Source organism: Manis javanica, chromosome 14, assembly GCF_040802235.1.
Source record: "Manis javanica isolate MJ-LG chromosome 14, MJ_LKY, whole genome shotgun sequence".
Classification (NCBI taxonomy): domain Eukaryota; kingdom Metazoa; phylum Chordata; class Mammalia; order Pholidota; family Manidae; genus Manis; species Manis javanica.
This window is the reverse complement of record NC_133169.1, coordinates 18,025,821-18,051,680: the sequence shown is the minus strand read 5'-3', so window position 1 is coordinate 18,051,680 and position 25,860 is coordinate 18,025,821. Positions and strand designations below refer to the sequence as shown.

General features: G+C 36.3%; 1 protein-coding gene across 1 annotated transcript in view; it reads right to left on the bottom strand.

Annotated features, from left to right (window-relative positions):
- The window catches only part of USH2A (usherin), a 721,517-nt gene that overhangs the window by 176,544 nt on the left and 519,113 nt on the right, over positions 1-25,860 (bottom strand). Inside the window, exons 47-49 of the mRNA XM_073222145.1 lie at positions 24,163-24,275; positions 7,279-7,477; positions 3,952-4,120 (exon numbers count right to left, since the gene is read on the bottom strand). Coding sequence (XP_073078246.1) covers positions 3,952-4,120; positions 7,279-7,477; positions 24,163-24,275 — 481 coding nt within the window. The remainder of the gene's footprint in view (positions 1-3,951; positions 4,121-7,278; positions 7,478-24,162; positions 24,276-25,860) is intronic.

Sequence of the window (25,860 nt, the reverse complement as noted above, 5' to 3'; positions counted from 1 at the left end):
GGCAGCGCTGGGGCAGGGATGGAGAGAGGGGAAGATGAGATTCTAGTGCTTGACCCACCACAGTGAGAGTAAAGCTGGGTGTGAGCCCCTTTTGACCCCCCAATGCCATTGTCATTTTTCAGTCTCACCGAATCCACAGTGTACTTGCCCGTGGCTGAAATCCTCAGGCAGGACACCAGGTTTTGGCAATGATGAATAGAGCTGCTATAAACATCCATGTGCAGGTTTTTGTGTAAATGTAAGTTTTCATTTCTCCAGGGAAAATACCCTGGAGTGGGCCAAGGCAAACTCAGTTTTCTCTCAAGATATGAATTCCTAGAATGCAGGGATAGTTGGCTTGGTTGATGATCTTTGGAAGGATCCTGTGGCATGGTATGCATAAGCAGAAGGGAAATTACTAAATTTTTCATGATAATTCTACTAGAGGCCAATAAAGGAGGAGTGAGCTTCCTGTAAGATAAATTTTAGCTGAAATAAGCAGGTGAAGAGAGGCAACAAAGGGCCAGGTAGTTTATTTGAATGGCACTCCTGGGTAATGTTCTGCGGTCTGGGTATTACAGGCTGGGAAAGTCACACCCAGTGAGGGAGGTGGGGGCTTGTAAGGGGTTAGGAGGGGGAGGAGTGGGCAAGCTATCCTAGGGGGCGTGGAGAGGTATGATTGGCTAAAGGTGACATAATAGACAACTAGAAACTTTCTTCCTTCCAAGAGGGAGGAGGCTGACATCCGGGTCTTAGTTGGCACATCAGAAGGATGGAATTCAGGAAGAGCTGCCCCTTTCCATATAAGGCACGGACCTTGGGGTCTGGTCTGTTCTCCCCCCATGGCATCTCTCTGTTCTGTTTGCATGTCCTTGCTTTTCCTTCCTCCAGCCTAACACTTACCACAAACAGTAAACTTCCTGTACTTGTTACATTCCTCTGAGTGAAAGGATTTTCAAGCTTGGTCTGAAATGTAATTGCCCTGCTCTTGACTGTCCGCAGCCGGAGAATACAGTGTCTCTTGGTAAAACCTTCTTTAATATCATGTGTCCCATGGTCCAGGAGTAACATCATTTAATTAAATAGAAGAACTTAGGACAACAGTGGGCTTTGAGGAAACATAACATACACATTTATATTGGCAAAAAACAACAAATTTTTTTAAAAAGGTACTTTTGCGTACAGATAGTCATTGGTTTAGATATTTTAGGCACATTTCCCTGAATCCCTCAGAATCTTATTCCATTACTGACAGAAGAAGAGGCTTTATAATAAGAGATGGGGATTATATCAATAAGTAAAACTGATTTTTTCCCCCCCTCAATAAAGGGTTATTAGACATAATATACAAGGATCAGTCACCTTCTCATTAACCTCTCAAAATGAATCTATTTCACAACAGGCTTGAAAATGTTTTCTCTCTAAAAGCTACCATGCAGTCTTAACAGTTAATTGTTATTCTTATCAAAGAATGACCCACATTAACATTTAGCTTGAGGTCATTAGCATATTTATAAAAAAAGTGGAGGAGAATGAGCATTCTTTTCTCTGCTGCTCTTTGTTATGGGGTGTTGTAGAGGAAAGTTGTGAGGAAAGAAAATGAAGTAAATATTATTAACCTATTTCAGACTTATCTATAAATATCAAAATGTCTATACCCATCTCAACTGTGAACTGGCAGACCACTGATTGAATTTTAATTACATTTAGATACAAGACGGTTTGGGTCACTATGCTTGCTTTCTTGATGTAAACAAGTTAAACTAGTTAACAAAGACCACTGGCTGGTGATAGAAGTCACAATGTAATTTTTTCATTTAGGGACATCGAGATTAATGATTGGAGAAAAACTTTCTCTTTGATTATCCCATGAGATTGCTTTTTCCCCTGAGCACCACAGTAGCCATTCTAATACTGTGAAAAATGAACTAAAAAGGAATCAGAGTGAGGATGATGCTCAACGGTTTGGTAGACATTCAAATACCAGAGATATGACATCTATAGATCATAAGGGTTTTAATGACTCTTGTTTTAAAATTCCTTATTAAAAAGTTTTATATAATATCAATAAATGACCTTTGGGTATCCATGTCTTATTTCATTTTTAGGAAAAGAATGTTAAATTTTACTTGGAAATAGAAAAAAAATGTGGATTGTTTTCTTAATTTGAAACCTGACACTTTGTGTTAGGATTGAGAAAGGTGACAGGCAAGTATGAGTTAATATAGAGGCATCCAGGTATTTTTCATCAATTTCAAGAGATAGAAGATATTTTTCAGTATAAATAGTTAATTGCAAATCATAACATCAAAAATTGTAATGTGACAGAAATGAAAACAGTATTATTTAGTTCTATGCTAGACTTCGAGAAAAGCCTAATATGGTCCATTGGTTTGAAGAATGGAAAGATGGGAACAAAAGAGCATTTCCATCTCATCTATGTAATTACAATTTTCAAGGCAATTTCTTGTAGGGGAGAGAACATAGGGGATGAGTTGAAAACTCCTAAGTGTGATGATTTTACAAGAGTAAAGCATTTGACAGTGTTCGATTATTTGCTAATAAGCTTTCTTACTGGAAAACCTAGTAGACTGTTACTCAATATGAAAGTATTTTTTCATCAGTATCAGACATATCAGCACTATTCTACAGACAAATTGTTATAGTAGTTTTAAGGGCAAAATTATGATTGGTGTTTTCCTGCTTTGAATAAAGTTGCAGAATACTTAATCATTTCACCTTCCTTTTTTGTTCCAGTGTATTTGCAAAAAAGACACTAGGTGACACAATTTCTCATGTCACATACTTTGAAGGGGTATATTTATGCCAAACAATGAAGGTCTTTGAAGGTACATTGAACAATATCTGAACTAACTTGACGTTTGCATAAATTTCACCTTCAACTAGGTATCTCAGAGCTTTCAGCTTTCTGTGGACATCCAAACCTGTGCCTTTCTTCTCTTTCTCCCTTATCCACTTTCTGTGATTTTAAAGAAGACATAGGCATTAACCACAGGTAGCAGGAAAAAAAAATCTGTATTTATTCTTAATGACTTTCCCAAGATAAACAGTAACTGACAGTGGCAATAATGATGATGTTTAGAAGTCTGGAAAATTCATTTACAAAAGCTATGAATAAATATTAATATTTTTTGGTTATGTAAGAGTAAATAGATTACTTAAAAGAGCATGGATTTTTGAGAGAAACACTGAGACTTGAAATTCAACTTTTCCACTGCCATCTATGAACCTAACATATGAATCAATAACATACTGATCCTCTCTGAACCCATTTTCTTACTTGTACACTTTGGATAAAATATCAATCTTCTACAGTTGTGAAAAATATATAAAGAATCATATATAAAGTCTTTCATACAGAGCCTGTCCAAGACTTGGTGTTTTATAAATACCAATTTTATTTTCTTTATTCTCAATGACAATCCCTGGACATTGTTTTGGGTAGTTGAAATTTGGGAAAATGGTGTATTCAGTCAGCTGATAAAAGAAAAAGGAAGGGTGGGGAGGGAAAAAACCTTGCTTGCTAGTCTTTGCTGTATTCTCCTTCTATCCAGCCTAGTCCAACAGTGGAACAGTCTCAGCTAAGTGGGATTTGTAGTTATAAGCTATCCAGGAGCAATGCAGGCATCATTCTGAATAGAAACAGAGGGGATGGAAAACAGTTTCACGGAATGGAACACTTAGAAATTCATGGGGAAAGTATTTTGCCATGTGAATAAAATAAAATCACAAAATAAAGGGAGTTATTCAGGACCAGATATATTTCCTTAGAGAAGAAACCAGGGGTGCCTTGTATTCTTTTTTTTTTTTTTTTGTACGTAGTCTTGCTTAGATTTCAACAAAGCTGAAAGAATAAATGATATTTAAAGCAGGGCATCAGCTATGTGTTAGTGGTTCAGTATTTGCTGGGGAGGTGTTTGAAATAGTTGACCGACAGGAGTCGATTCTCACCTGGCAGCACTCTAGTGTAATACCCAGAGCAGCACCTGTGGTTTGGCTGAGTCTCATGTATTCGGCCACCGCAGCAAACTCCAGTTGAATTCAAAACAAATGGGAAATACTTCTCTTCACAACAGTGATATCCAGGCTGAGGGTTGTAGAGAACTCCTTTACAGCAAACCTGAAATTTGAGAACTGGTTTTAAAGAAATACCAGCTTAATTAAGAGTATCATACCATCACATCTCTTGCAATATAATGGTTTTCTAATAAGGCCTTGATCTAAGATCAATACAGCATATAACTGATAAAAAATGGATGGTTTAAAAAATTGCATGTTTCCTAGCATCCTTCAAATTCTATAAATGCCAGTTGATACAAATAGCCTGTTCTAGATTTCAACACTGCTTTGTGCTCTATTTTAACACTATAAATAAGAATTATCTTTTGAATATCAGTGCTTCCAATGTAAAGATGATTTAGAATTGTAACAAACAATTTCCTTCACATATGTTTTTATTTAAATGATTGTTTAATTTGAAAGCACCACATCTTTGGAAACCTCTCCTTGATTTTTCTTTTCTTTTCTTTTTAAACAAATTGCATTTTCCTTATAACTTATATGATCACTTATTTATGAACTCAATCTTCAGACAAGGCAATCTCAACAGAGTCCAACATTTATGTATATATATATATATATATATATACACACACACACACACACACACACATATACATATATGTATATATATTTGTATATATATCATAGGTCACATTAAAAAATAAATGTATATGGAAATTAATTATGAAAAGCCCTCTTAATAATGTATTTTCTCCAGGAGCTGTGGAAGAAATTATGTACTTGAACAATCAAATAATTATTTGTATGTTCACTTGACGTCTGAGAGACTGACACTATGTATATATAACAAATCAAACACTGAAGAGCTGCTGAAATGTAGCCTCAGACCTATCTGCTGCATAAGTCACCTTAATTACGTAGATGCTTCCTGTGGCAGGCAAAATCAACCACTACTTAACAGGTGTTTCTCTTTTCCCTTTCGTTCACTGTTACTTCCAGCCTACGCCAACATTTGAAGCAAACCAAATTCAAGGGCAGTAGAATATAGAATTTCTAAGTATTCCAAAAGGCCGGCAGCTTAGTGCTTCATTTATTTCCAAAAAGCAAAGAAATCCGGCTCTGAAATTCCATCTACTCCTGTGGTTCCTTAGATAGTTCTGCTAAGCCAACTGTAAAGAATTTCCTTTTCTGTGTTTGGTTAGAAGCAATGAGGATTCAAAATTAGTCAAATGCCGAGAATAAACTGGGTGTTTCCTCCCTTCCATGCTATATTCTGTGTGAAAAACAAACTTAAAAATTATGCCCCATGTTTAAGAGTTAAGCAAAAAAAAAAAAAAAAAATCTCTGTGTCTATTTGGAATTTTTGCTGGTCATTTTTGCTTTCGGGGTGAAACACGGCCCTCCCTCTTGTTTTATGACCGTGACCTAAAATCTTGCCCTTTACTGTATGGTCTTAAAGCATTTATTAAAGTCCCATCCACATATAGAGTTGGACACTTCAGCTCATTCAGCCTTTTCCTTCAGCAGGCTTCTCTGGTATTTATCAGCCTCTGAAAATCTTCTATTTAGTGATGGGACATCAGGACTGGTTCCCTTCCATCCTTTCATTGTCAATGTGATTCTCAGGGTTCTTCATCCACAGTAAATGTGTCTTTCTTCTAACCCATTCTGGGTTAGATCATTGATGGGGATATTTTCAAGCAATTATTTCTTTTGGGAGGCTTCCCGATAAGCAGAATATTTCTCAGTCTTCTAACTCAATCTTCCAGTTAGTTGTCTCAGAAAACAAAAATGGAAATTTCAGTAACTTGAGCTGATAAGTATGTAGATAATATTCAACCATACAGCCTTTTCCTTATTCTATGGTTTCCAAAGCAAGTCTGTAATCTAGTGATTCTCAAAGTGTGTCCCTGAGCCAGATACAGAGGCACCCCTTCAGAATATGTTAGAAATGCCAATTCCTTATGCCCTACCCCAGAACTACTGAATCAGTCTTTGGGGAGAGTACCTGCGATCTGTATTTTAATAAGCCCTCCAACTGATGCTCATGTGAGAACCAGAACCGTGGCTGTGATCACATGGGGAAGCTTGTATTAAGTATTTCAGGTCCTTCTGATGCAGTGACTTAGCCAAAAAGTTCTTAGACTCATGAGTGTCTTTTCTATCTCTCCCCAACCTCTCACTCAGGAAATATATATTGTTGACTGGAAACTGAAATGTACAAACAGTTTTTTTCTCTTGAGATTTTAATTGATTTCCTTTATTCTCCTTCCTGGCGGTATCTGTGTGTGTCCTTAGGCCTTAAAATAAAAATAAGACTTTGTTTAATGCATTAAGGTTTTCTTTGTTAAGAAATTAAAGTTTGCCCATTTTTAATGGGCAGATTTATTCCAGTATTTTCCCTTCTCAGAAATCCTAGATTTAATTTCCTTTTATGAAAGTGTCTTCATTAGACAATGCACCTTTAATGAGCTAAAATGACATAAAACTTACGTATAATGACACTTCTGGAGCCTAAGTATCAGAAGTATAGTTAGTAACTGCTAGCTTTATGACATTTCTTAGATTAAAACTATTGCTTAGCCAGTGTCAGCCATAATTTGTACTTTGATCCATATTGCTTTAACAACTCACTTTCTTAATTACTGTATTCTTTTGCAGTGAATCTTTTAAATTTAGTAGTAGTTTTACTCATTAAATGTGTGATGCTGTTGACAAATAGGAGCATTATTTTATTATATGAAATCCTACCTCCACACTGAGGAATTTTTTGTATCGTTTGTCAATAAAAGCCATTTACAAACTCCTTTGTCTGGCTGTATTATTGATCTGACTCCTAAACTGCAACTAATATGAACATTAATCTGCAAATGGCCATAATTTTAAAATATTTCTGACAAACTATGAAAGGTCTTGTTCACTGTTAGTCATCAGTGTCATGTACACAAACACCCACTTGCAGCTGAATGGATTTGTAGTAAAGACAATTCAAGTCACTCAATCAAATACAAATTTGGGAGGTTCCTTACCATTTCAATAAACTAATATTTCCTGTGAAGATTATGAAAATCCAGAAGGCTAAGACACTCAGGAGGATGATAGGATTTTTATAAGCATCCTTTTTATTTCCATGGGGTCTTCTTGATAGACTAGTGGAAATATTGATTATGATAAACTAGTTTAAGAAGCAAATGATTTCACCTGTAGTGTTTAGAGAGCATAACATATTTCACTGACTAGTTTGAAAAGATATACCTTAGCTTCAGGAGAATAGCACCTGTGGCCACAGATAGTTTCAGGTTTTTGACACTTCACAGCCTTGCAGAATACACCACTGTGTTTCTTCATTAACTTTTGGGTTTTAGGGCATGAATGCCATGTTTTCCGTAAAAGATCATATCCGAGAATGATGCCATTTGGCTTCCCTGGGGGCATCCAATCAATTTGAAGGGATCTGCAATGGACAGCATAATCAATACTTCTGAAAAGACAACATTTAACATTGCTACTATCAGCCTCATGTACTTTTCAATTAATCTTCCAGATTGGTCAGAAAAGGGCTATTTCATCAATGACATCCTAATTAAAAAGCTGCAGCAAAAGAAAATATATACTAATATATGTATATATACTCATATATACTTATATCTATCTATCTATTTATATATATATTTATATATGCTACTATTGTTTAATATGTTTTGAGAACCAATCAAAACTGTGTAAGTTTTGAGAGGATAACACATAACAAAAGTCCAGTGGTCTCTCACTTTAAGTTTCAGAGATGAGAAGAAACTATTATTAGTTGTGACAAATCAGGAAATTCAATAGAAAATTTTGGTTTGGTAAGTAAAAATAAGTCCAAGTTCATATGACTTGGTAAATAAATTGGAAATTAGAGTATATGGCAGACCTAGTCCCTACACATAATGACCTTCTCCTTTGCCTTCCTTCCCTCAACTAGGACTAGTAAGGTGACACACAGTTGCTCAAAAAGATGCAAATAGAAAACTGCCAGGGGATTCCTGTGAGGGTTCCTAGGAAACGTTAGTATTTTTTAACACAGCTGTCACCCTTATCTTTCTTTCTGCTAACCATTAGGTCTAAAACTTCAGCAATCATCTTGCAGCCATTTGAGAAAAATTGTGTGCATCACAAAGGGCCTCAATGGTATTTGGTAGAGCTGAACCAGTGACAAGAACAATCTACTTTTAGAACTATTTACTTAAATCTCTATTGTTGGGTGTTCCTTAGCTAAAATACATGCCCAAGTTGATAAAAATCTTGCTATCAATTGATAAAAAACCAATTATTTATAAGTAAAATTTATATACTTTATCATTTGACAAAATTGATAAACTTTTTCCAAATATATTTTATATTGATAAATCTTAATTTTGAGCTCATATAAACATATTAATTTCTCCAATGCTTCTTTAAATACCATGGTCAGATATGTTTTATGATCAGAAAAATAGGAATTGGAGAATCCTGTAAGAAATATCTTTATATTGTCATGTTCTTGAAGATGTTTGATTTGGACCAATGGAGCCAAAATTTCATTCTAAATATAAGTAAACTACTCTAGGGGTGGGGGTGGAGTTTGATATACAATGAGGGCATAACGTCTGACCAAAACTTTATTGCATTTTCAATAATCTATTAATATTTCATTTGCTATAGCAAATGAGATCACAGCATAAAGCTGTTCACAGAGGAGTCAAGCCAGAATAAAATGACTTACTGTCAGGTTAATGTCATACAGCTTTAATTTTGCACTTAGGTCTACTTGCCAGAATGCTTAGATGACACACCTGAACTATCTTTAGCATTTTTTAAATAAGCTCTATAAGCAGAAAGTAGTTCAAGTTTTTAATAAAGCCCCAGAGATTTGGATATGACACATTCTTGCAATTTGGTATGGCAAGGAAAGCCTATTATTTGCTAAACACTAGGTCAGTGTAAAATAAAAATTATTTTTGTTCTCACTGTTTTCAAAGAAAAGATGTTCATTCAACATGAATTCTATTTTTATAAAATTTTGTCATTAAACATAAATTGTATTTTTATAATTCTAGAATTTCCAACAACAACAACTAACTGATAGCAAATAGTTACAGGATATCTTTACATACAAAACATTCCAGTAGGTACTTTGAAGGAGAGCAAGTACATACGAGCTTAGTCCGTATACTTTAAAGATCTTACAATAAAAATCTCACAGTAACTGACATTGACCACTTTTCTGTCACTATGTAAAATAATATTTTTGTTACACTTTTCATTTTAAAGAGAAGTATATCCTTACAGGCAAAACTCATGGACCTTATCAGAATTCCAAGTGACATCACATATTAAGAATTCAATGAAGCCCAAACATTTACATGAAAAAGCAGCAGTCAAGATAAACCTTGACATTTTAATAGACTGCTAGAAAAAGAGAAAGAAAATGATTAGTTCATTTTCTTTGGGGTACAAACATAACACATTCACTAATAAGACTCTGTGGACAGGAAATTAATACCACCTATGAGAAAACAGTTTCATAGATGACTTGCATAGTCACCACTAATATTCTAAGGTTTTTGTCCATCTCTCAAGATTATTTCTGCATTTTGCAGATACCTCTTTTGTATTCATAGTGTAATCAACCATAGTAAAGACTATATGTAAGAAACATTCAAGGATCTGACTTCTGTACAAAAGCTGGTGAACTAGTAAAATCTAGAAAACACCATGCAGAACACAATGCCATTGTAGCCTCTCTTTCTTGTACAGCATAACTGTGAAGTGAGACCACTTATATTTTTAATGGTAAGATGAACAGTTTTGCTTTTGGGAATCTGATTCAGGTACACAAAGATAAACAAAGAAGAGTTTAATACGTATACATCCCTCATGAGAACCAATGAGGATGACACTGAAAAATCTTCCGGTTGCTGATTAAAATGAAAGCTATCTCTGAGAAATATGGACTATTACCAACTGAACTAATGGTTTCATTGCTTTGACATTTAACTTAAAACAGAGAAACCATTTTTAAACCATAGGAATGAATGTTAAATATTAGGGAAAAAACTTGAAGGTTTTTTTTGTTTTTTTTTTCTTTGCTATAGATTAGTAAAGGCTGTATGCTCATGTAGGAATACAAACAGACTGAATCCTCAAGTAGAAATCTCTGGTGGTTTTGTTCATAAAATATCAATTAGAATCTATTTAACTCCCAGAACACCAGGGACTGGGAATTAAGCTGCTTTAATAAAGTTTCTGATGAAAGCCACCATATCCACACATATTTTGGTCCACGGATTCATTGAGTGTTCAGACATTGTAGTTCAAGGTATTTTTTTCATTCGCTTATATAGGTAGTGTATTTGCTATTCTACTTTAGTTACTATGATAACTATCACCACTGCAATAATCATCACTTTCAAGTTTACTTCAAGGAGTACAAAATAACATTAAAGATGAAGAGGAGTATAGGAAGATAATTTCTTTATCACCTAGGTTTTTATGGGTAAATTAAAATTATACAGATCGGAAAATATTTTTTATGGAGTTTGGGTTCCAACTAACACTTTTCAACATTGTACTCTAATATCTAATCACCATTTTGCTCCAATGCTCTTGCTGGGCCAAAGGAAAAGTATCTATATACTTAAGATACCAATCAAGATTGGATTGTGTATCTTATGAATTCTCTGATTATGGATTAAATATCTATGGATTCTCTGATTATGTTTATATAGGTTCTTATCTCCCTATTCAACCTGGCCATTTTGTCAGTAACTTACATAACACACAAGTACATCAATACTATTCCAAATATTGGTTATCACAAATTCACAAATGACCAGGGAAGCTTTTTTTTTTTACATCTTGAAGAATTTTTTAAATTTATTTTGGTATTAATCTACAATTACAGAAAGAACATTATGTTTACTAAGTTCCCCCCTTCACCAAGTCCCCCCCACATACCCCTTCACAGTCACTGTCCATCTGCGTAGTAAGATGCTGTAAAATCACTACTTGTCTTCTCTGTGTTGCGCAGCCCTCCCCATGCCCCCCATCCACTATACATGCTAATTGTAATGCCTTCTTTCTTTTTCCCCTCCCTTACCCCTCCCTTCCCACCCATCATCTCCAGTCCCTTTCCCTTTGGTAACTATTAGTCCATTCTTCGGTTCTGCGATTCTGCTGTTGTTTTGTTCCTTCAGTTTTCCTTTGTTCTTATACTCCACATATGAGTGAAATCATTTGGTACTTGTCCTTCTCCGCTTGGCTTATTTCACTGAGCATAATACCCTCTAGCTCCTTCCATGTTGTTGCAAATGGTAGGATCTGTTTTTTTCTTATGGCTGTGTAATATTCCGTTGTGTATATGTACCACATCTTCTTTATCCATTCATCTACTGATGGACATTTAGGTTGCTTCCATATCTTGGTTATTGTAAACAGTGCAGCGATAAACATAGGGGTGCATTTGTCTTTTTCAAACTGGAGTGCTGCATTTTTAGGGTAAATTCTTAGAAGTGGAATTCCTGGGTCAAATGGTATTTCTATTTTGAGCATTCTGAAGAACCTCCATACTGCTTTCCACAATGGTTGGACTAGTCTACATTCCCACCAGCAGTGTAGGAGGGTTCCCCTTTCTCCACAACCTTGCCAACATTTGTTGTTGTTTGTCTTTTCTATGATGGCGATCCTTACTGGTGTGAGGTGATAACTCATTGTGGTTTTAATTTGCATTTCTCTGATGACAAGCGATGTGGAGCATCTTTTCATGTGCCTGTTGGCCACCTGGATTTCTTCTTTAGAGAACTGTCTATTCAGCTCCTCTGCCCATTTTTTAATTGAATTATTTGCTTTCTGTTTGTTGAGGCATGTGAGCTCTTTATATATTTTGGATGTCAATCCTTTATCAGATCTGTCATTTATGAATATGTTCTCCCATACTGTAGGATACCTTTTTGTTCTATTGATGGTGTCCTTTGCTGTACAGAAGCTTTTTAGCTTGATATAGTCCCACTTGTTCATTTTTGCCTTTGTTTCCCTTGCCTGGGGAGATATGTTCATGAAGAAGTCACTCATGTTTATGTCCATGAGATTTTTGCCTATGATTTTTTCTAAGAGTTTTATGGTTTCATGACTTACATTCAGGTCTTTGATTCATTTGGAGTTTACTTTTGTGTATGGGGTTAGACAGTGACCCAGTTTCATTCTCTTACATGTAGCTGTCCAGTTTTGCCAGCACCATGTGTTGAAGAGACTGTCATTTCCCCATTGTATGTCCATGGCTCCTTTATCAAATATTAATTGGCCATATATGTTTGGGTTAATGTCTGGCTTCTCTATTCTGTTCCACTGGTCTGTGGCTCTGTTCTTGTGCCAGAACCAAATTGTCTTGATTACTGTGGCTTTGTAGTAGAGCTTGAAATTGGGGAGTGAGATCCCCCCCACTTTATTCTTCCTTCTCAGGATTGCATTGGCTATTTGGGGTCTTTGACAGTTTCATATGAATTTTTGAACTATTTGTTCCAGTTTATTGAAGAATGCTGTTGGTAATTTGATAGGGATTGCATCGAATCTGTATATTGCTTTGGGCAGGATGGCATTTTGATGATATTAATTCTTCCTGGCCAGGAGCATGGGATGAGTTTCCATTTGTTAGTGACCTCTTTAATTTCTCTTAGGAGTGTCTTGTAGTTTTCAGGGTATAGGTCTTTCACTTCCTTGGTTAGGTTTATTCCTAGGTATTTTATTCTTTTTGATGCTATTGTGAATGGAATTGTTTTACTGATTTCTCTTTCTATTAGTTCATTGTTAGTGTATAGGAAAGCTACAGATTTCTGTGTGTTAATTTTGTATCCTGCAACTTTGCTGAATTCTGATATTAGTTCTAGTAGTTTTTCAGTGGAGTCTTTAGGGTTTTTTATGTACAATATCATGTTATCTGCAAATAGTGACAGTTTAACTTCTTCCTTACCAATCTGGATTCCTTGTATTTCTTTGTTTTGTCTGATTGCCGTGGCTAGGACCTCCAGTACTATGTTGAATAACAGTGGGGAGAGTGGGCATCCCTGTCTTGTTCCCAATCTCAGAGGAAAAGCTTTCAGCCTCTCACTGTTCAGTATGATGTTAGCTGTGAGTTTGTCATATATGGCCTTTATTATGTTGAGGTACTTGCCCTCTATGGCCATTTTGTTGAGAGTTTTTATTATGAATGGATGTTGAATTTTGTTGAGTGCTTTTTCAGCATCTATGGAGATGATCATGTGGTTTTTGTCCTTCTTTTTGTTGATGTGGTGGATGATGTTGATGGATTTTCTAATGCTGTACCACCCTTGCATCCCTGGGATGAATCCCACTTGGTCATGGTGTATGATCCTCTTGATGTATTTTTGAATTCGGTTTGCTAATATTTTGTTGAGTATTTTTGCATCTGCGTTCATCAGGGATATTGGTCTTTGCCTGGTTTTGGTATTTGGGTGATGTTGGCTTCATAGAATGTGTTTGGGAGTATTCCCTCCTCTTCTATTTTTTGGAAGACTTTAAGGAGAATGGGTGTTATGTCTTCTCTGTATGTTTGATAAAATTCCGAGGTAAATCCATCTGGCCCGGGGGTTTTGTTCTTGGGTAGTTTTTTGATTACCGATTCAATTTCATTCCTGGTAATTGGTCTGTTTAGATTTTCTGTTTCTTTCTGGGTCAGTCTTGGAAGATTGTATTTTTCTAAGAAGTTGTCCATTTCTCCTAGGTTTTCCGGCTTGTTTGCATATTGGTTTTCATAGTATTCTCTAATAATTCTTTGTATTTCTGTGGGGTCTGTCATGATTTTTCCTTTCTCATTTCTAATTCTGTTGATGTGTGTTGACTCTCTTTTTCTCTTAATAAGTCTGGCTAGAGGCTTATCTATTTTGTTTATTTTCTCGAAGAAGCAGCTCTTGGTTTCATTGATTTTTTTCTATTGTTTTATTCTTCTCTATTTTATTTATTTCTTCTCTGATCTTTATTATGTCCCTCCGTCTGCTCACCTTATGCCTCATTTGTTCTTCTTTTTCCAATTTCGATAATTGTGACATTAGACTATTCATTTTGGATTGTTCTTCCTTCTTTAAATACAGGGCAGTTTTTGATGTAAGATTAAATAAATGTAATATGATGAAAATATTAATTCTCTGCTTTCAAATCAAGTCATTGAATATTTAATCATCTACCAGAATGTTTAGTAGTAATTATAATACTATCTTATAGTAGGTAATAACCCAAAAGACAAAAAAAAAAAGATATCAAAAGACTTGAATAATAGGGAGTATAAAACATGCATACATGAAGCATGTAAGTATTATGTAATAATATAAAGTGTTTAAATGTATAAAGTGTTTAAATGTGGAGCACCCATCAAGGTGCTCCAGCTTCCAGAAAAAAACGCCTACTACCACCACCAGAGGGAGGGAGTGCAGAGTATCACCTGATCTGTTAGTATGCTGGCACCTTTCCACCCTTTCCTGTCCTCACCCAGTTGTGTGGTAGAAATGGAAAAGATTGCTCACAGAGCACTCTGGCAGATGTATCAGAGACAGATTGACAGATTAGTTCTTGGTTTTTCTTGAATTCAAGGAGTCTGCTTCCCAAATTGTTATGTTCTCTCTACACCAAGAGCTTCTAAAACAGGAATAAAAGCATTTCAGTCTTGAAAAAAAAAAGGGTACAAGTATTATAAAAACACATAAGCAAAGATGACTGTTCCAAGACTAAACAATGAATATTGAGGAAGAAATGGATGTGGGCTGGAATTGGTGAATCAGAGGATGGGGAGGATTCTGGGCAGAACAGTCAACATTAGCAAAAGTGAGAGATGGAAATCAGCCTGTCACATATGGAAGGGGAATGTGACCTGCTTGATGAGTAGATGATCTACATCCACCAGGAAAGGGGGGCAAATTTTAATATAAGACGAAAGCTATGGAGTCCCTCAAATACTACTAAGGAATTTGATAGTAAAATAAGATGACTGTGCAGTGCTGCCCCTAACAAAGTACAAAGCCCCTTTAGACCTGGCAGATCAGAGTGGAAGAGACCAGGGGGAAGGGGAAATGTTACTGAGTTATATTAGTAATTCACATGTGAAAGAATGCTGAATGGGGTTTTCCTCTTGTTTAAGAATTTCATTTACAGTCCCTAACTGAAGAGGATAGATGATGAGTTCCTCCATGTGGGATTGGTAAGTTTCTCTCTTCTAAACGGAACAAGATTCTGCTGGGTCCTGAGAATAAAACTGCCCTTTCAGACTGATGCATCCTGAACCAACCAAAAATAAACAGAATTCTAGGAGAGCTTCAGAAAATAGGAACGTTAACAAATATTTATTAAGTACCTCCTATAGGCCAAACATTGTTCTATATTTATAAGTGAACATAATAAAAATTCCTTCTTAAAATTTACATTTTGCTACAGGAAGATAGACAGTAAAAAAAAAACATGTAAGAATATAATATGTCAGGTTCCTGTTCTGAGAAGGCCCGGCTCTTCTATGCAGGCATCTGAAAGAAGGGATGAAGCGATCTAGGAGGAGCTTCCAGGCAGAGGGAACAGGTGCAAAGAGTCTGGGGCATCCCCGTGCGTGGCTTGCTGAAGGGCAGTCAGAGAATCCAGTAGGACTGGACTGGACTGAGTAAGAGAAGGAATATCAGAAAATGAGATCAGGTGAGTGTTGGCAGGGTGGGATGGGGGAATTGCAGATCCTGCAGGATTTTGTAGAACACAGAAATAACTTTGGCTTCACTTTTGAATGCATTGGAAAACCCCTGGAGGTTTTTGAGCCAAGGAGTGAAAAAGGAGTTATTTACTAAGTGAAGAGTGGCATGAAATCCACCCCTTAATCCCTGCTCCCCGCAACATTCTTTAGGCTGGAGAAGGCATTCCAAATGCATCACACAGAGTAACGGGAAGCAGAAACTGGAAGCGCTTGTTTTTCATAATTGGTAATTACTGAGATAAAGAAATGTCTAAAGAAATCTGCTACTACTCCTGGAGGGAAGAATACTAAGAGTTTTAGGATAGTTTGACAAAGGGTTTGACAGTCTACATGAACAAAGAAAAGGTGCTTGATTCTCTGTTAGAGAGCCCTGATGGCCACACTACCACCCTTTAGTATGACCCAGATGAGAGAATTTCTCATGAGCCAGTGGATGCCTTGCAAGATGGGTAGGCTTGAGCCAACCCGAAGGTGTACTGTTCATGCTGGCAGCCCTCTGGGATGTGGGGACTACAGCAGGAAGTCTTTGAGACGTTCCGCTCTGTTGGTGCCATAAAATATCAGCTGTAGAGGGCAATACTCTTATCAGGGAATTTGGCAAGGTGGAGATCCTCATGGGACCTCTCAAGGAAAACACACAATTGTCCAAGAAAGTGTTAACTGCCACACACAGGGCTTTGATGACTACCCAGTGGTGGCAGTGAAATAATAGCACTGGGAGGAGACACATTGGATGAAAGAGGACAGGACAGAAAGGAATGAGCAAGCTGTGCTTAGGTCTAAGCCTGGGAAACGGTAGAATCTTTGAACCAGATGTCAGCTTAATATTTTGATGGAGATGGAATGAACTTTTCAATACTTGGTCATGAATCCTAATGACCAAAGTGAGATTCATATCTAAAAGTAATTGGAAAGCCATAATATGTTCCCAAGGGGCTTTCAACAATTGAAAAGAGGACAGTCAAAAGATTAAGTTTCAGGCAGCAAGTAGCAGGCAAAAAGTAAAAACTTTTCCTCTTTCTATCTTTTTGAATTAAGACAGCTATAAACTGGTTACATAAACTTAAATGATGAAAGCATTAACTAGGGTTGTGGTGTTGGAAGTAGAGAAGAGAACACATATGAGATTTTCCGAAATTGATACTTAGTGAACTCGATATTAAAAAATTCAAAGATATATGTCTGTGATAATATTCAGGATGGTGGTACATTTGCAGAAATGCGTGTTAGAAAAGATGATGAGTTAGGTGAGAATTAGCTTCTGGAACTTGAGGTTATGGCATAGATGGGTGGATATCACTATAGAAATCGATATACAACTGAATATATGGGACTATTATTCAGGGAGAAAACAGGGCCAGTGATCTTTGAGACATTGGTATGACAAACTATGAAACTGAACTGTCTGATATGGAAGGAGAGTGCTGAGGACATCCACAACTAATGGATGGATTTGGAGAACCAATGAAAGAAACCAGGGAGTGTTCTAAGAGCCAGGGACAAGGGGGCATTGAAAGCTAAAGTGAATCAGAAAGGAGAGAAGGGTTTTCCTGAGAGGCACACAGAGCTTCCTCAGTGACCAAGTTGCTTCTACGGGACTTACAGCAGTAGAGACATCAGAAGGAGTTAGGGAAGGAGAGGGGGTGAGGAAGTGGGGGTGGCGATGGCAGAGTCTTCGGTATGACCTCGATACTCTGTATGGTCTCCTAAACAAGGCATTTGATACTTAGAACTCAGTGGCCACCAAAATGATAATATTTCCCGGAAACCGTTATGATTATAATAAGACTATATATACTCCAAATTATCTCTTTTAAGAGGTCTTCACATATCTTTTAAAGACCCAAACAGAAAATTTCAGTCCAAATTAAAAGTTGTCTCCAACAGTCCATGTTGGTGAGGGGAGGAAGTTCAGAATATGGGTGAAGAAGTGTTGATTTGACATATCACATCTACAACCCAACATTCTTGTTATTAAAAAAATAACATTAAACATGGCTTAAAATTATTTTTACAAAATTGTAAAGTTATTACATAAGTATTCAAGCTCTCAGTCACTGAATAAATCAGGGAGGGAAAATCAAGTGTAGAAGAGATTCTATGATATCCAATGTCACAGCATAAAAAAACAGAGGCTGCAAAGTTTCAGCTCAAATTTAGTGAGGCAAAAAGGGGAAAATTCTTTTTCTACAAGCTATAACCTGCTTTGCCATACTCAACCTCAAGCTAAGGAATGGTAAAATATAGGGATTTAAATGATAGTAGCTTAACCTTCATTTAGAGACATATAGCCTGAGCTGCTATCATAAAGACTTTTGAAAAGTCAGTGTGTAAAAATATCATTTATACCATTCAGTAGCTTAAGGCAAATTTTTAAACAATTATTTGTGAATGTTGCAAAGACATTGTACCTCAGACTTCTCATCAATAATACAGCCCCAAAATGATTTGCAACTGAAAAACCTGCCATGATTCCTATAAAAGGCAATGAAAGACATGATCTGTGTTCTCTCTCTGCTTTTCCTTGACCCTTATGCCTGGAAATCATGCACTTTGGAATGCTAGCAGTCGTGTAATACAATTTCTTCCTTGTTGATGCTCTTTTCATAGCTGATCCATTTAGGGTAAATAAATAAGTAAACTTCACAGGCAGCCCAGCACCCAGTGAAGCCATCAACTGCAGTGTTTGTCATATTTCCATCAAAGCCAGAGCCAGTCAGTTATCTTCATCCAGCGTAGTTTCTACATGCGTGAGGACCAGAATTAATGAATTAACTATTGATTAAATTCCACTCTAGCAAATCCACCAAGGCAAATAAATGAACTACCCAGGGCACATGTAGGCCATGGCCAGACATGTCCAGGCTATCGATCAGTAGTTAGTACTCTTTTGGGATATAGAAGCAGCTGATGATAATATGACAAGTTCAGAAAATATGATGTAGAAACATAGTTTGTTTCTGGAGGAGCAGCTTATGAAATTAGAAGGGCTCACCTGATCTTGCTACATGCTTGTACTATGGCATCTTTGGCTTATTTATAAAAGGAAAAACGTGCATAGGAGCTCGTACTGCAGATGATGTAGTCAAAAGCCAGGCATCAGTTAAGGCCAAAGACAAAGATGAGTTGACATGCTCCACATGACATGTATGTTATCTGTGCATGTTATTAAAATATATGAAGGTTAAATTTTACTGACTACTGTATTTTACCAAAAATAAACAACTAATCTAAGAAATATATGTCATGTTAGATACCAAATTATATTAAATGCTATAAAAGTAAATCCAGGCTATGGACTTTTTTTTCTGAAAGGATTTTACATTTAGTTCTGGATATTGCTAATATGAAAGATATATTTTTTGAACCAAAATAGAAACATTACTAACAAGCATACATTGCCAGGAGTATAATGAAATTACACAAACAATCGCATGCACACAGGAGGCTAACTGCTTTGGTGTTGGTATAATTTTGATTAATGGCTTGGCAGCCTGTAGCTGCTCATTAAGAGTCTTGCCTTTGGAAAACGTTGCCCTTCTACCATGAATCATTTTAAGAAAGGAATTATTTTACACACCAATATTTGGTTGTGAATGATTTCTACCAAGTTTTTGCTAGATCTCTGACCACTAAAAAAATTAGAAAGGAAATAAAGTTGTCAAGGGAATTGGAATAAGGAAAAATATGATGGAGGGGAACTCCCTTGTGTTGGCCAGTATGGAGTATATGGTGTAAGCCTGTTACAGTCGCTCTCCCCACTGATTGCCACTAAAACTGCTGCACAAATTACAACAAGCAATCACCTGAGAACTCTGAAAAATTACCAATAGAGGCTGATCAGAAGAGGGCCCAAACTTGAAAAACACTGCAGGATTCATATCCTATTCTTTCCGATCTTTACTTTGAGAGCAGCCCTAGTGTGGAACTGTGCAGCAGCAGCACGAATCATCAAAGAAACTCACTTTCTGATCTTTCTGGCCAGATACAGAAAGGCCTGGCATGCCAGAGAGTGTGAGGGAAACCCCTGCTGTGTTTTATTTCAGTTTTGCTCCTTCGGGTCCTGCTCAGGCAATGATTTCAGCCAAGGAACTGCATTAATGGCCAAATGGGATTCTACAATCTTAAGAAAAATCTACCTTTCTAAGCAAAAAAAGAGTGTGTTTTACTATATGTAAATTAAAAAGCAGATTGACAAAAATGTAAGAGAATAACTAAAAAATGAACAAATTCAGGAAACCCAGAATCTCATCAGCAGTTTAATTCATTGTTAAAACTAGGAAGCTCTCTTCACATCCTTGTCAATTTTTAATAGAATCTATATTTTCTATCTCTTTACATGTCTTAATTTGCCTTTATTCTAATCCCAAATTTAGCTTATATTTGACTGAATATGGAATGCTTGAGTGACAAGTTTTTTAATTCAGAATTTCAGGTACTGTTCCATTATTCTTTTAGCAATGAATGTGGCTGATTGGAAGTTTAATGCTAACATTTGAACTGCCAATGCATGATTTGAGTTTTCTTTCCAGAAGCTTTTTAAATGTGCTTTTTAAAACCTTGTATATTGAAACTTCCTGACAGTATCCCTTTATGTGAATTTTTTTTTACCAGTCATGCTTGTAACTGTAGAATCTTTTAATCTGCACACTGGTGACTTTGGTTCTAGGATATTTTCTTGTCCTCTTTCATTGATTATTTTTCCCCTCTTTTTCCCTCTGTGCTCTTTCTGAAACTCTTTTTTTCCAAATATTAGATTTCCTGGATTTTTTCTTAATAAATTCCTTTTTTTCTTGACATCTTTGCTTTTTATTGTGTTTTCAGAGACCTTCCCTTGAATTCCTTTGCAAAGTTCAATTCAGCTCTCACAGTTTTAATTTCCATGAGGTCTCCTCTACCCTGGCTTTGATTATTTTTTCCAAGTAGATTTTTGTGTTTGTTTCATAGGTAGAGGATTTCTTTTCTCTTTCTAATATCATGATAGTTTTTTTTTATCTCACCCTGCATTGTCTCTGTGTCTTCTGAATTCTTTTTCTTCTTTTATTTTGATCCTTTCTAATCTTTGAAAGTGATATGCCAAAAAAGGCTGAGTAGAAGCTTTATGTATGAGTGAGGGTTGATGTACTTCCCTACTGAGTGACCAGGAGGCAAGCTGCCTTTTCTGTTAAGAGGGTCCCCAACTGCTAGTTTCTGGAATATTTTATTTAGGACCATTCAGGAGAAGAATGTTCAAGTTCCTCTCTGGGGGCGTTGCTGATTGGATCCTTTGTTTTTGAGAATGAGGTGGGGAAAGCAGCTGAGGCTTCCATCATTTCAATTTTAACCTTCTACTTTATCGCAGTTTTTCCTTTTGCTCCTCATTCCAGCTTTGCACTTTGCCTTGTAGCCCAAATTCCTAAGTACTTTTATTCAGTTTCTCTAGAGAATAAACTTCTGAGTTCCTGGTGTTGGAATATGCCAGATGGAGCAAGAGAAATAGATACCCGAATGCCCAACATAGAAATGGGGGAACACTGAATTCTGGGATGGTTGCTTTATGTGTCAACTTGGCTGGCCCACAGCATGCTCTGATATTTGGATAAACATTATTGTTGTATCTGTGAAGTTGTTTCTGGTGAGATCAGCATTCAAATCAGTGGTTTCAGGAAGACAGATTGCCCTCCCCAGTATATGTGGCATCATTCAATCAAGCTGAGGATTTGAACAGAACAAAAATACAGAGGAAGGGAGAATCCCCTTTCTCTGCCTTGTTAGGGTCCAGGAATCCAGGGATCTCCCGAGAGAACAAAGCACACAGGCACTGAGATGTAAGTACAAGCAAAGTCTTTAATCAGCCAGCAAGCTGGGGCCGACAGCACCTCCCCTGACACGCAGGCCGAGTCCGAGCTGCCGACCCCCAGGCAACTTTAGGTATTGCTTATATAGGATTTTCACAGCCGTTACACCGAAGCCCGCGCATTTCTACAACCAATAATTTTAAAACACACTCTATATTGTAACCAATGGGAAGCATTGTAACCTTTTAGGGAACTCGTTAGTTGCCTAACCGCTTCCGTTGTTATCTCTTGCATTCAAGCACGTCTACGTGACTCATCACGGGTTCGGCCCCCAGGCTGTTGCCCACTTCTAGTTATCTAGCTTAAAGCAGGCGCATTTCTAAGCTTAGCCTCGGGTAGTTTATACAAAACTGGGTGGCCCTTGCTCTAGGCAGTTAGGTTAAATGTTATTAGTCTTTTTTCCTGACTCTCGATGCTCTCTGCCCTCCTTTACAGCCTGACTATATGAGCTAAGACATTGATTGGTCTTTTCCTGCTGTCAGACTTGGGCTGGTATTTACAACATTATTCTCAAATCTTTATACTATCAGCTCTCCTAGGTCTTCAGCTTTTGGTTCTTTTTCTCTGGAGAACCCAGACTACTTATAGGTTCTAACCACTTTTCAGACATTTAGCTAATCTCATGATTTCAGCTTTGAACCTCACCCCATCTTCCCTTTCATCACAATCCATAAAGCCTGGAAATGCTCTGAAGCTAAGGTTCTCTGCAGAGCACATTAGTTTGTTTCATGTCATTATCGCCCTCTGCCAACCAACACTTTGGTTGTAAATTTCTCCACTGCATTAAGTTATTTGCCCTCCCTGCCAAATATTGATTACAAAATTGTGTTAAAAATCTCTTTTCTGTTGTCTGTTCTTATCATTTTCCTTGCTTTTATTGTATAATACCCTTTTTAATGATTTTGCTATCAACAATATATTTGGAGATAATCAATATTTAACCACAACTAAAAAATGTTTTTCCTCTATTATCATCTGCAAGAATCTTATTAAAGAAAAAAAATATCCTAGTGACATTTGTTCAATTTCTAATAAAGCTTACAGATTATTTTTAGCTATATATAAATATATAATTTAAGACATATTCCCTTCTGCCACTCACTTGGGTTTGAGTTGAGGATGCTAACAGACAAGAAATAAGACAATATCCACCCACCTAAGTATAATTCTTTCTAGAGTTCTTTTAGACTGAATTTAAATGTCACATCTTCCATAATGCCTTCACTGATAATCTTAGGTAGAGTTTGGTGTTTTTCTTTTATGCTCTTCTTGCATGTTTATAAACCTATATTATGTTGTTTTTCACATTTTTCTATAAACATGTGTCTAGGGCAGTGTTTCCCAAAGTAGACTGGAACTTTCAAAATTTAGGATTACGCTTTATACTTTTTATTTTGCATTACTTTTGTCTCTTATATTATTATAACCACAATTGTGTTTGCTGAGAAATGCCTTTTCTTGCTCAACAGTCTTCCCTCTGCAGAGTAGGCAGTCCTGTAGATAGGTGGGAAACTCTGCTGTGGGGATTATCAATTAATTATCACATCTGCAATTACATAAATATCCATCATGTATTTGATAGAAGATGTGCTGAAGAACACAAGATATCATTTTTGGCCTGAACAGCTAAGAATCCAATTCCATGGGTTGTTCTACGTATTTAATCATTAGTTCCCCAGGTCAGTACAAATATTTTTCAACTAATTTTTAAGAAGGCCTAGAAACTTCAATATGTCACCAAGGAATCCTTCAGAATTGAAATACTTCGTGATAGATTATTTTATTCAGTGTGCATGTGTGTATATCATGTGTGTGTGTGTGTGTGTGTGTGTGTATGTGTGTGTGTTTAGGTGATGGGTGAGTCATTTGGCTGGGGTAAAAATACGATGTGGGTGTACTCCTATTTCTTTCTCTAGCCTCAACTTCATTACAGAGATGAACAACTGTGATCTCAGTTTGAGTTTGGGAAACTTGATGTTAGATCTTCTTTTCATTATTATTGTGCTAATTTTGAATTATGAAGAGATCCACCTTCAAACTATGGTCATTTCTCAACAACAAAAGAATACAGAAAAATAAAAGGATTCTACCAAGAATCAGATAAAATTGGTAATGGTTATCCAAAGATTATATTCCCTATTTATTTTACAGCTATTTCTAGGTTTAGGACTAACTGACACACACAAATCTAATTTTTTTCACAGAGATTAGGTAAGGAGGTAGTTATTCTAGTTAGAATGGTTTCCTTTGCCTCACAAAAGGAGTCACTGAAGCAACATTTAAATAAAGATACTCTCTCATGCATTTAAGCATTTGTTAATAGATTACTAAATATAGGGGAACTGGGCAATCAGAAGCATCAAAGCTGAAATGTTAGGAGATATGTCCAGTGAAGATCAACACTTAATAATATCAAAATTTTGTCGTGCACACTTTTTATAGCAACTGATTAAATGAGAATGTCATGGCTGAGACAATGACTTTGGTTTTTGTTTTTATTGCTTATGATCAGTTCTTTAGATTAACTGACAAAAAAATGCATACCTTGAAGTGATGCCATGAATTGTGGGTGTTGGTATGTCACTTGGAGTACCTTCCATGGTGGTGATTTGGGTTCCATTGCTTTTCACACAGGCATATTTTGTGCAGACTTCAACCTGTACATATTAGTATATAAAAGAATAAATCCAACTATTTTCAAAAATAAATCCAACTAGATCAAAGTAAATCTAGCCAATGGACTGAATCACACCTACCCTCAATTCATATGAATCTCTTACTGTTCTTTATGGTCTTTTTGGTGTTTAAATATTAATTTTTGATATTAATTGACTTCAGTGGAACAAGCTCAGAATAGAATACAGCAATGGGCTTAGGACAATTGATTAGATGATTAAAATGGTGATGTTTAGTGTCTGATTCCAGCCATTCAGAAAGAGACAGACATATTAATCTATTTGGAGCACAGTTAAGGAATGCAAGATGTCTATGTGACAGTTTGCAGGCATGATAGGTTATCACTGCATACTGCTCTCCAGATCTATAACCAGGTAGTGTAATGATGATATCTTCTGGAAGTCTTGACACTTTACAACAAATAGCCTAAATGCTAATGTCTAATGGAAGAAAAATGAGGCCTGGAGGAGCCTTCCAATATGGCTGAGCTATTTTATATCCATTTGTTCCAGCTGCAATTGTATTTTTACCTTAATCACAGCAGAAAAATCATCATTCACCCCTTTATTTCTGCCACCTAATCTGAATAAAAACTGAGGAGGGTGGAATAACTAAAGATTAGAAATCAGGTTCATCAAGCATTAGTAACACAAAAGGAGTATTCAGCAAGAGGGAAGAGAGACAAATGAATGTGCCGAGGATTGCTAGTGGAACACCAACAAAGGAACATCATTTTGCAAGGATAAGCCAAAGAGAAACTGTACTTTTTCCAATGCTAATTTACTTCCAGCATCTAATACATAAATGGAGGAGGGAAGCTAGATACTGATGAATCTTAAACACGAATACTGAGCTTTTAAGTGAAGCAGTTCTCTGAATTTCCACTGGCATTTGGGGAAACATAAATGTGATTATCATTGAATTTTGTAGCTATGTCATTTTATTCATGGAGCAGTTTTGTCCCTAAATGGGTGTTGAGGCATATTTTCATAATGCTGTTTAAGTTGCATTATTTACTTATGCCATATAGTATCTTGAGGTACTACTTAGTAGATATTTAAACACTATCAAGGCCCTCCACTCAGATTATGTTCAATTAAAACCCAAAAAACTTAAAGGCAGATGAATTTAAAATATACTTGCTGTAATAGAATGACAATAAAATGTCATACATATTGAGAAATATTTGATTATAGTGAGATTACTTGATATCAACTCAAATGATTTATTATGTAAATAATATGTGCCAAATTTTATAATGGGTACTTGTGCAAGTAATTTTATTGAGTCCTTACAACTCTAATTTCATATTTTGCATCCAGGGGTCAGAGAAATAAGGGAATATAATCAGGCTGGTAAGATATGAAATATCTGACTGGGGCCTTATTGTACCCTATTGTCTTATTATAAAAGTATTAATCATAGCTTTAAGTTCTTAACTACTTAGGTCTATTCAAATGATTCTCCAGAAAGCTTTTATTTTTATTTCAGAGAAATATGTCAATATTTTCCACATTTTTACTAATGCAATAGTCTCCATTTTGGGGGCATATTTATGGTACTATA